This window comes from Brassica napus, chromosome C4 (assembly GCF_020379485.1).
Source record: "Brassica napus cultivar Da-Ae chromosome C4, Da-Ae, whole genome shotgun sequence".
Taxonomy (NCBI): Eukaryota; Viridiplantae; Streptophyta; class Magnoliopsida; order Brassicales; family Brassicaceae; genus Brassica; species Brassica napus.
Genome location: NC_063447.1, coordinates 788,634 through 801,497, shown reverse-complemented (window position 1 = coordinate 801,497; position 12,864 = coordinate 788,634). Strand labels below are relative to the sequence as shown.

The 12,864-nt window shown below is 30.7% G+C and overlaps 1 protein-coding gene and 1 pseudogene across 1 annotated transcript; one reads left to right on the top strand and one right to left on the bottom strand.

Moving 5' to 3' along the window:
- The first annotated feature begins 501 nt into the window (after nucleotides 1–501).
- Nucleotides 502–1,515, top strand: LOC106392453 (annotated as a pseudogene).
- A 378-nt stretch (nucleotides 1,516–1,893) lies between these two features.
- LOC106390796 lies at nucleotides 1,894–4,701 on the bottom strand. The gene has a single exon (XM_013831334.3). The coding sequence runs from the start codon at nucleotides 3,167–3,169 to the stop codon at nucleotides 2,030–2,032; it is 1,140 nt and encodes a 379-aa protein (XP_013686788.2). The 5' UTR covers nucleotides 3,170–4,701; the 3' UTR covers nucleotides 1,894–2,029.
- Nucleotides 4,702–12,864: the final 8,163 nt, after the last annotated feature.

Here is a 12,864-nt window from a genome sequence, read left to right as displayed (position 1 = left end):
CTCCAAGAGACGTATGAAGATACATCGGGCGATCGGTCGGAGCAGTACCGAACCCGTCATTCTCAGAACCAATTCTTGCCACCCCATTACGACGAACCATGATCCATCGCAAGTGGACTATGGGGGGCCTTACTGTTGGAGTGAAATTTAGCATTCCCCGCAAGGCCCATCGAACAACAGGATTCGGCCCATTAGCATCAGCAACCAAGTTGAGCGGCCAGCGCAACTGACGGTCGATCGGCTTGGAGACACATTCGATCAGCTTAAATTAACAACACGAACCCAGGCAAGACCAGCTCGGCTAACGGATTGACCGGCTAAATGACCGATCGATCAGCTTGGTCTCGCGACCGATCGATCAGCTTGGTCTCGCGACCGATCGACTGACTGGGTCGACTTCGGCTCGACGAACTCTCGTTCGGCTCAAAAGCCCATTTCAACATGAAATTGGGCTAGGCTTTTAGGGAGAACTAGCTTTAGGGCAAACAAAAGGAAGACGGACCGAGGCTATAAAAGGAGGACATAAGGGAAAGAGAAAGGGATCCGCAAACAGATACTAAGACACCGACGGCAAGATCTAGGGTTTACGACCGATCGCTCTGCTTAGTGTTTCCGTCTGAGTCTTTCAACAAAGCTCCGACCTTTTCCTTCTTTCCTTAATATCTTTGTAATCTCGTTCGTTTATCTCATATTTTTGAATAAAACGTCTTTGTAAGACCCACAAAACCGAGTCCATTTCATTATCATTCGATCTACCAAACTCGTATTCAACATAGGTTATCTATCTGCACGAGCTCATTCCACGACGACGATGAAGATAACTTCACAAGTCAACCTTCGGAACTGGGTAACTTCATGTCTGAGATGTCTCTTGAGAGCTTCAACGACATCGGAGCCGAGGCTGATGGAGAGATCTCTGACGGTGAAGATTCAGATTCCGACATGGAATCTGCAGGGTTTTACACTCTCCCAACGATCATGTCTCGCGGGAGAAGAAAAGTCAACGTATCCACCCGTTTAGAGAAAGATAACGAGGTGATGAACGTCGATACGTTAGTTAACCAAAAAAGGTACGGTCACGGTTTTAATTTTAACGGTGACGAGAGAGACAGTGACAGAGACGGAAACTGTTATGTAAGAGGAGGGGAAGGAGAGTTGACGGTTTTTTCAAAGGTGAAAGGAGGAAAGAAGTCAATGAAGATGGGTTTTGAGGAAGTGAAGGCTTGTAGAGATCTCGGGTTCGATCTTGAAGTTTCGGGTCGGGTTTCAGTATCCAACGGGTCGAACCGGGAGACTCAGACTACTAGTAGTGGCAGCAACTCTCCCATTGCCAACTGGCGTATGTATCTCAAGCCCTGGAGATGATCCGAAGGAGGTTAAGGCGAGACTAAAGATGTGGGCACAAGCGGTTGCTCTAGCTTCTACGTCACGTTAGCTTCTTATGTAAATTATTATTTTTTTCTTGAAATCTGTAACTCTTTTAATGGGTTTGTAAATATGAAAAGTATTACTATATGTTGTTTTGTTCAATGTTTAAAAAATACTATACACAATTTACTTGTAAACCCTTCACATGGATTATGTGTTACTCTGTTTTTTGGTCTGTGAAGGGTTTACAAATTACAAGTATCACATACGACCATCCATGCCGGCTAAAACTCTCTACAAAATTAGTTGTGTAATTAATTACGAAAAATGATAGCTATTATTTGTTCACACCACAACTTTATTTGATGCAAAATTTTCCCCCAAAAAAAGAAACACATGCTTAAAGGTTTAAACATTACTTATTGGCTGAGAAGAGTGACAATATTCGATTAATTGGCATTAATAGAATGACAAAACTCAGAGATGCTTCATCTCATGCAGTTAGTTGTTATCACAAGATTAGTATAAGATCAAAATAATTTCAAAGGAGCAGATAACAATAATTTGGATATAGCAGTTCAAAAGTAATATTGCCCCTGAGAGTAGTAAAGCAGAAATTTCTCCAAAGAGAAGGCATATAACAAAAGACAACATTACAAAACTAGTTTTCGATGATATCTTGAGGTGGAATCTGATAAGGGACAAGATGTGGACCACTTACACTATAGATGTGGAAGGGGAAGTCATCCAGATACACATATCCCATATCATCATAATCATAGATGTGAACGGTGCTAGAGAGCATGCCAGGAAAGGAAGAAGCAAGGACACAGAAAGGTTCAGACATTGAGAGGAACATGTTGAGATCTCCCATGCGTTGAATGCAGACAGCGTTTCCTTCATCGTCTAGCTTGAACACCATTAAAAATTCTGTTTTCATTATGTCAACACCTTCCTTGTTCTTGGCTGTCTTCTTGTACTGCTTAACCAAAAAAGTCTCACCGGTGGGTCTTGACTCAACCAAGTGCTCGCTCGTGAAGCACGAATCCATAAGCTCACGTGTGGCCATGGGAAGCTTAGGAAGGTTTTGGAACTCTACTTTGTGCAGCTTGGGGTCATCGCTGGGATTGCAAGGGTCCCATGACCCGATGAGGTGTCCTCCAGATCCGGGAATGCGAAACATGTTGTCTTTCTCGGAATACATGACACGGGAGGAGAAGAAGCAAGGGTTTTCGATCTTAATGTTTGTCCACTCCGGTCTACTCTGACCAGCTGCTGGTTTGCAAAAGCTGAGCTGAGGTCCTAAGAACTTGACAGCCACGACACAGTCCTCATCATCCTCTGGAGAAGATGATGACATTGACACGTTGGTGATGATATTGGTTTGGCAATGAGGAAGAGTCACAAGAGGAGGCAGAGGGATACGTTTCGGATTTGCATCCGATGCCACAGGGTTAAAATCGTCTTGTAGACGCAGGATTCCATCTTTCTTCAGAGTAGCTACCCACCCATGAGATGCCCCTATCGTTAGGGTTTTTTCATCATCCTCGTCGTCATCATCATAACAGTTAAACACCAACCCCAACCCCAAAGGTATCACCTTGTCCAGTTGAGTCACGGAAGGTTTATGAGCATAGGCAACTGCGAGTCTTCTTAGACCGCCGTCTTCACGAGGAAAAGCGCCCATGATGGAACAAGGAGGGGTTTGCCGCAAGGAAGTTGAGAAGCCCTTAGAGAGAAGAAGGGAAACAGAGGAGGATCTTCTCACCTCAAGGCGGAGACGGCTGAGAAACAAAGACATGATAAGTGCTGTTAAACAAAAAGCCAAGAGAGATCTAATGATCTTCCATCTTCTCCGCCTAAAACATCTCCATTAATACAGAGAAATAGCCTTGCCCACCAAGGTTAGGTTCTTTACTCTCATATTCACTATCCTTATTTTTTATTGATACAGCCTTGAGCAACAAGTTTTTGGTCGGATATTCACTTTATTTTTTATTGATACAGTCCTGATTTTATTAATACCAAAAATACCCTAATCAATATGTTTTACAGTTTCAAATTATATTATAAATTTATTTGGTTCGTTATGAAAACATGTGTATTTTAATATTTTACTCGATTATTTTTGATTGACAAATTTATTTTTAATAGAAATTATAATTCCATTTTTATCTATATTTTGAAGTTCAAAATTATTTTATTTGTTTTTATGGTGTACTAAATTTCTGGGAGTGGAAAGAATTATGACCCACCTTTATACTATGTTAATTAAATAACTGATATTAATATGAGAAATATTTTATTAAAATTGTTATAACTGCATAGTTTATTCCTCTATCTTAAATTTGTGAATAGAAGATGCAACTTATTTTGTCATATTGGTTTGTGTTTGTGAAAATAATTTGAAATATATATTACGAAGCTCTATTTGTATTTTTGTTAGGTTCCAACTTATTTTTTGACTTGAGATTAGATCACAATTATAATATAATTTTTGATCCTTTGCACTGTTTATGTTTTTTAAATAATTTTATAAAAACTGATTTAATTTTTTTGTTCAACATAGTGTAATTTATTAAATATTTTACATATTTAATAGAATAAAATTTGAGATTGTAAAAACATCAACCACAACTTGATTCATTGAATTATATAACAATTTTAGAGAACACCCATTCTTAAACTCATTGATTAAAAAAAATATTTTTCAATACACAGAATAAAAAAATCGTCAAAGATATCCACTATTAATTAGGAATGATTTCTTCAATTCTTTAATTGCAATATCTCATATACAATTGACACATCGATTACATACATATATATATATATATATAATTGGTTAGTTTTTTAGTGTATTTGGCTTGGAATAAACTTAAAAATGGAAGTATATTAAATATTGCGGTAAGGTTATTGTTTTATATTAAAGATGAATTTCGATTAATTATATATAAAGCCAGCGTTTTTTAAAGAAAGAAAACAAAAAAAAAAGGTAATGGCATTCCTCCGTAAATAACTTGAAAAACCAAGGGCATAATCCTAGTAGTAGTATATACTAGATTTTAACTTGCGTTTTAAAATTTATTTATTTAAAAAAAATATATATATTTGTTAATTTTAAAGTCATGTGTTTAATATTTGATAACTAATATTTTTTAATTGTGTATTTGTTGGACAAATTTCATAGATATGGAGGAATGATTTAAAAATTTGTATATTTAAGGTCATACAAAATAATTTTGAAGAGTTGTTTTTCAAATAAATTTTCAATGTATTAATAATTTTAATTTATTGTGGCTATTACATTTATTAATATTATACCAAATATATTCCTCATATGAGATGATAATGATGAACAGCACTCGAGCTTGCGTTAACCCAACTTGCGTTAGAACAGCTCTCATCTTTGGATGCTCGAGAACAGATAGACAAACTGAGCCGCAAGATTTGAAGATACAATCGGAGAGAGAATGGTTGTCTAAGCATATATGATGATGATTCACAGTGATGGAGATTCCACCGGAGGAACTGCGTTTAGTCGCGCGGAGGAGGAATGATTGTGGTGATGCTCGAAGGCGATGTGTGATGGGTTAGAGGCGGAGAACCCGACATTGTATTTGTTAGTTAATTGGGTTTTGTTTTGGTTTAGTTGGTTTAGAATAAACCAATTAAAACCATTTTCTATGGATAATTAAGTTTCGAACTATTGTTTCAGGGATAAATAGATTTGAAACTTTTAATTCATGGAGATTAAGCATAAAGTCATAGTTTGGTGGGAATCTGATGCTATATGATAGTTCTCGTAGGGGAAATAGATTGTTAACCCAAAGAAATACAAAGAAAGTTCTCGATCAAATATTTATGTTAGTGTTTTTAAAAATAGGCTTTATAATATTTAGTCTACAAAGATAAATATTTCAATTGACTTCAATTTGAACAACTTTTTGGATTTTATAAATTTGTTAAACCCGAAAAATGTACAGTGAAACCTCTATATATTAATAATGTTGAGACTATACCAAAGCTATATTTTTTATTAATTTATAGTGATTATTAATTTATCGATATACTAATTGAACAAAAAACTCAATTTAGGATTATAAAATTATATTATTTATAGAGATTTTTAGTGTATATTAATTTATAGAGTATTAATTTAAAGAGGTTATACTGTAATTGGTTAGTTTGACAAAAAAAAAGAGAAATGTAATTGGTTAGTTTTTCTAGTGTATTTGGATTGGAATAAACTTAAAAACAGAAGTATATTAAATATTGCGGTAAGGTTATTGGTTTATATTAAAGATGAATTTGGATTAATTATATATAATGCTAGCGTTTTTTAAAGAAAGAAAACAAAAGAAGAAAGGTAATAGCATTCCTCCGTAAATAACTTGAAAAACCAAGTGCAGAATCATAGTAGTATATATTAGATTTTAACTCGCGTTTCAAAATTTATTTATTTTAAAAAATATATATATTTTTTAATTTTAAAGTCATGTGTTTAATATTTGATAGCTAATATTTTGTAATTGTGTATTTATGTTGGACAAATTTCATAGATGTGGAGACATGATTTTAAAATTTGTATATTTAAGGTCATACAAAATAATTTTGAAGAGTTGTTGTTCAAATAAATTTTCAATGTATTAATAATATTAATTTATTGTAACTATTACATTTATTAATATTATACCAAATATATTCCTCATATGAGATTTTAATATTTGATGAAAGGAAAAATGATTGATGGCTACATGAAGTATTGACCATCACATGGGTAGCCATGCAAACTAAATTAATGTATACCAGACTACACGAAGTATATGTTATGCATGACAACATCCCTCAACTTAATGATGTTATGTAGTTAACATCACGACTTTAATTTCATTAATCCAAAAAGTGATATGGATGTCAAAGACCGTTTAAGTCTCCCATTTTCTCAATTAAAATATGGCGTACCTGACGGTAATTAAACAAAAATTAGATTTTGATCTGCTTTTTCAAAGCGTGAGAATATTTTTAACAAAATATAATTTATTAATCAATATGTTTTATAAAATTTTGATAAGCAATGTTTTGAAATTTTTATTTTAGTGTATTTGAAAACTATATAATTGTATTAGTTTAAAATTTCTTAACACATTCTACATTTGTATTAATGTATATTAAACTCTCTTTCATGGTACATGGGCATCGTTTTAACTTTTTGTCAATTAATTTAGTAAAACTTCGCAATACTCTCTAAATTGGTGAACTAACCACTATAAAATCGCTATTTTCTAGAAAAACAGAGACAACAAAGAATCCAAACCTCTTTGACTTCCATCATATTTTGTGAAGGATTCAATTATGCATTAAAACAATATTTTCATATTTTTGAATTTTTCTCAGAATCTATGTGTACCCCTACGAAAATATTGGGTTTTCGGTAAATATTCTATATACTGAAACCTATGATCTTTTGTGTTGTTTTAAAATTTCTAAACACATTCTACATTTGTATTAGTGTATAATAAACTCTCTTTCATGGTAGATGGGCATCGTTTAAATTTTTTTGTTTATTAATTTAGTAAAACTTCATAATACTCCTTAAATTGGTGAACTAATAACTATAAAATCGATATTTTCTAGAGAAACGGAGAAAATAAAAGTTTCAAACCTCTTTGACCTTCATCATATGTTAGTGAAGAATGCAACTATGCATTAAAACAGTATTTTCATATTTTTTAAAAAAATTCAAAATCTAAGTGTTAACCCCCTATGAAGATTTTGAGTTTTTCGGTAAATGATTTATATACTGAAGCCTATGATCTTTTGTGTTGTTTAAAATTTTTTAAACACATTATACATTTGTATTAATGAATAATAAACTATCTTTCATGGTACATGGGCATCGTTTTAATTTTTTGTCAATTAATTTAGTAAAACTTCATAACACTCCCTAAATTAGTGAACTAACCACTATAAAATCACTATTTTCTAGAGAAACGGAGACAACAAAAGTTACAAACCTCTTTGAACTTCATCGTATGTTAGTTAATAATGCAACTGTTCATTAAAACAGTATTTTCATATTTTTAAATTTGTTCCAAAATCTATGTGTTAACTCCCTACGAAAATATTGAGTTATTTAGAAAATGTTGTATATACTGAAGCCTATGATCTTTGGGGTTTTTTTTTTAATTTTCTAAACACATTATAAATTTGTATTAATGTATATTAAACTCTCTTTCATGATACATGGATATCAGTTAAACTTTTTCTCAATTAATTTAGTAAAACTACATAATATTCCCTAAATTGGTGGACTAACCACAATAAAATCACTATTTTCTACAAAAACAGAGACAATAAAGGTTCCAAACCTCTTTGATCTTCATCATATGTTAGTGAAGGATGCAACTATGCATTAAAACAGTACTTTTATATTTTTGAAATTTTCTCAAAATCTATGTGTTAACCCCTACGAATATATTGAGTTTTTCGGTAAATGTTCTATATACTGAAGCCTATGATCTTTTGTGTTATTTTAAAATTTCTAAACACATTCTACATTTGTATTAATGTATATTAAACTCTCTTTCATAGTACATGGGCATCATTTTAACTTTTTGTCAATTAATTGAGTAAAACTTCATAATACTCCCTAAATTGGTGGACTAACCACTATAAAATCCCTATTTTCTAGAGAGACGGAAACAACAAAAGTTCCAAACCTCTTTGACCTTCATCATATGTTAGTGAAGAATGCAACTATGCATTAAAATAGTATTTTCACATTTTTTTGATTTTTTTTTTTCAAAATCTATGTGTTAATCTCTACGAAAATATTGAGTTTTTCGGCAAATGTTTAATATACTGAAGCCTATCATATTTAGGGTTGTTTTAAAATTTCTAAACACATTCTACATTTGTATGAATGTATATTAAACTCTCTTTCATGGTACGTGGGCATCGTTTTAACTTTTTGTCAATTAATTTAGTAAAACTTCATAATACTCTCTAAATTGGTTGACTAACCACTATAAAATCACTGTTTTCTAGAAAAACAGAGATAACAAAGGTTTCAAACCTCTTTGACTTTCATCATATGTTGTGAAAGATAAAACTATGCATTAAAACAGTATTTTCATATTTTTGAATTTTTCTCAAAATCTGTGTGTACCACTACGAAAATATTGAGTTTTCGGTAAATACTCTATATACTAAGCCTATGATCTTTTGTGTTCTTTTAAAATTTCTAAACACATTCTACATTTGTATTAATGTATAATAAACTCAATTTCATGGTACATGGGCATCGTTTAAATTTTTTGTTTATTAATTTAGTAAAACTTCATAATACTCCTTAAATTGGTGAACTAACAACTATAAAATCAATATTTTCTAGAGAAACGGAGAAAAGAAAAGTTACAAACCTCTTTGACCTTCTTCATATATTAGTGATGAATACATCTATGGATTAAAACAGTACTTTCATATTTTTTAATTTTTATTCAAAATCTATGTGTTAACCCCCCTAGGAAGATTTTGAGTTTTTTGGTAAATGTTTTATATACTGAAGCCTATGATATTTTGTGTTGTTTTAAATTTTCTAAACACATTATACATTTGTATTAATTTATAATAAACTCTCTTTCATGGTACATGGGCATTGTTTTAATTTTTTGTCAATTAATTTAGTAAAACTTCATAACATTCCCTAAATTGGTGGACCAATCACTATAAAATCGCTATTTTCTAGAGAAACGGAGACAACAAAAGTTACAAACCTCTTTGAACTTCATCGTATGTTAGTTAAGAATTCAACTGTGCATTAAAACAGTATTTTCATATTTTTAAATTTGTTCCAAAATCTATGTGTTAACCCCCTACGAAAATATTGAGTTTTTCGGTAAATGTTCTAAACACTGAAGCCTATGATCTTTAGGGTTGTTTTTAATTTTCTAAACTCATTCTAAATTAGTATTAATATATATTAAACTCTATTTCATGGTACATGGACATCGGTTTAACTTTTTGTCAATTAATTTAGTAAAACTTCATAATACTCCATAAATTGGTGGACTAACAATTATAAAATCGTTATTTTCTAGAAAAACGGAGACAACAAAGGTTCCAAACCTCTTTGACCTTCATCATATGTTAGTGAAGGATGCAACTATGCATTAAAACAGTATTTTTATATTTTTGAATTTTTCTTAAAATCTAAGTGTTAACCCTTAAGAAAATATTGAGTTTTTTCAGTAAATGTTATATATACTGAAGCCTATGATCTTTTGTGTTGTTTTAAAATTTCTAAACACATTATAAATTTGTATTAATGTATATTAAACTCTCTTTCATGGTACATGGGCATCGATTTAACTTTTTGTCAATTAATTTAGTAAAACATCATAATACTCCTTAAATTAGTGTACTAACCACTATAAAATCGATATTTTAAAGAGAAACGGAGACAAGGAAAGTTCCAAAACTCTTTTACCTTCATCATATGTTAGTGAAGGATGCAACTATGCATTAAAACAGAATTTTCATATTTTAAATTATTTTTCAAAATCTATGTGTTAACCCCTACGAAAATATTGAGTTTTTCGGTAAATGTTTTATATATTGAAGCCTATGATCTTTTGTGTTGTTTTAAAATTTCTAAACACATTCAACATTCGTATTAATGTATATTAAACTCTCTTTCATGCTACATGGGCATCGTTTTAACTTTTTGTCAATTAATTGAGTAAAACTTCATAATACTCCATAAATTGGTGGACTAACCACTATTAAATCGCTATTTTCTAGAGAGACGGAGACAAAAAAAGTTTCAAACCTCTTTGACCTTATCATATGTTAGTGAAGAATGCAACTTTGCATTAAAACAGTAATTTCATATTTTTTTGAATTTTTCTCAAAATATGTGTTAACCCCTACGAAAATCTAGAGTTTTTCGGTAATTGTTTAATATACTGAAGCCTATGATATTTAAGGTTGTTTTAAAATTTCTAAACACATTTAAATTTGTAGTAATGTATATTAAACTCTCTTTCATGTACATGGGCATCGTTTTAAATTTTTGTCAATTAATTTAGTAAAACTTCATAATACTCCCTAAATTGGTGGACTAACCATTATAAAATCGCTATTTTCTAGAAAAACGGAGACAACAAAGGTTCCAAACCTCTTTGACCTTCATCATATGTTAGTGAAGGATGCAACTATGCATTAAAACAGTATTTTTATATTTTTGAATTTTTCTTAAAATCAATGTGTTAACCCCTAAGAAAATATTGAGTTTTTTTCGGTAAATGTTATATATACTGAAGCTTATGATCTTTTGTGTTGTTTTAAAATTTCTAAACACATTATAAATTTGTATTAATGTATATTAAACTCTCTTTCATGGTACATGGGCATCGATTTAACTTTTTGTCAATTAATTTAGTAAAACATCATAATACTCCTTAAATTAGTGGACTAACCACTATAAAATCGATATTTTAAAGAGAAACGGAGACAAGAAAAGTTCCAAAACTCTTTTACCTTCATCATATGTTAGTGAAGTATGCAACTATGCATTAAAACAGAATTTTCATATTTTAATTTTTTTTTCAAAATCTATGTGTAACCCCTACGAAAATTTTGAGTTTTTCGGTAAATGTTCTATATACTGAAGCCTATGATCTTTTGTGTTGTTTTAAAATTTCTAAACACATTCTACATTCGTATTAATGTATATTAAACTTTCTTTCATGCTACATGGGAATCGTTTTAACTTTTTGTCAATTAATTGAGTAAAACTTCATAATACTCCATAAATTGGTGGACTAACCACTATTAAATCGCTATTTTCTAGAGAGACGGAGACAACAAAAGTTTCAAACCTCTTTGACCTTATCATATGTTAGTGAAGAAGGAAACTTTGCATTAAAATAGTAATTTCATATTTTTTTGAATTTTTCTCAAAATATATGTGTTAACCCCTACGAAAATATTGAGTTTTTCGGTAATTGTTTAATATACTGAAGCCTATGATCTTTAGGGTTGTTTTAAAATTTCTAAACACATTCTAAATTTGAATTAATGTATATTAAACTCTATTTCATGTACATGGGCATCATTTTAATTTTTTGTCAATTAATTTAGTAAAACTTTATAATAATACTCTCTAAATTGGAGGATTAACCCCTATAAAATTGCTATTTTCTAGAAAACGGAGACAATAAAGGTTCCAAGCCTCTTTGACCTTCATTATATGTTAGTGAAGGCTGCAACTATTCATTAGAACAGTATATTAATATTTTTGAAATTTTCTAAAAATATATGTGTTAACCCCCCCCCCCCCCCCCCCCCCACAAAAATATTGAGTTTTCAGTAAATATTCTATATACTGAAGCATATTATCTTTTGTGTTGTTTTAAAATTTCTAAACACATTCTACATTTGTATTAATGTATAATAAACTCTCTTTCATGGTACATGGGCATCGTTTAAATTTTTTGTCTATTAATTTAGTAAAATTTCATAATATTCCTTAAATTGTTGAACTAACAACTATAAAATCGATATTTTCTAGAGAAACGAAGAAAAAAAGAAGTTCCAAACCTCTTTGACCTTCATTATATGTTAGTGAAAGATGCAACTATGCATTAAAACAGTATTTTCATATTTTAAAAAAAAAATTCAAAATCTATGTGTTAACCCCCTTATGAAGATTTTGAGTTTTTCGGTAAATGTTTTATATACTAAAGCCTATTATCTTTAGGGTTGTTTTAAAATTTCTAAACACATTCTACATTTGTATTAATATATATTAAACTCTCTTTCATGCTACATGGGCATCGTTTTAACCTTTTGTCAATTAATTGAGTAAAACTTCATAATACTCCCTAAATTGGTGGACTAACCACTATAAAATCGTTATTTTCTTGAAAAACGGAGACAACAAAGGTTCCAAACCTCTTTGACCTTCATCATATGTTAATGAAGGATGCAACTACGCATTAAACAGTATTTTCATATTTTTGAATTTTTATCAAAATCTATGTGTTAACCCCTAACGAAAATATTGAGTTTTTCGGTAAATGTTTTATATACTGAAGCCTATGATCTTTAAGGGTTGTTTTAAAATTTATAAACACATTCTAAATTTGTACTAATGTATATTAAACTCTCTTTCATGTACATGGGCATCGTTTTAATTTTTTTGTCAATTAATTTAGTAAAACTTCATAATAATACTCTCTAAATTGGTGGATTAACCCCTATAAAATAGCTATTTTTCTAGAAAACGGAGACAACAAAAGTTCCAAACCTCTTTGACCTTCATTATATGTTAGTGAAGGCGGCAACTAATCATTAAAACAGTATATTAATATTTTTGAATTTTTCTAAAAATATACGTGTTTTCGGTAAATATTCTATATACTGAAGCCTATGATCTTTTGTGTTGTTTTAAAATTTCTAAACACATTCTACATTTGTATTAATTTATAA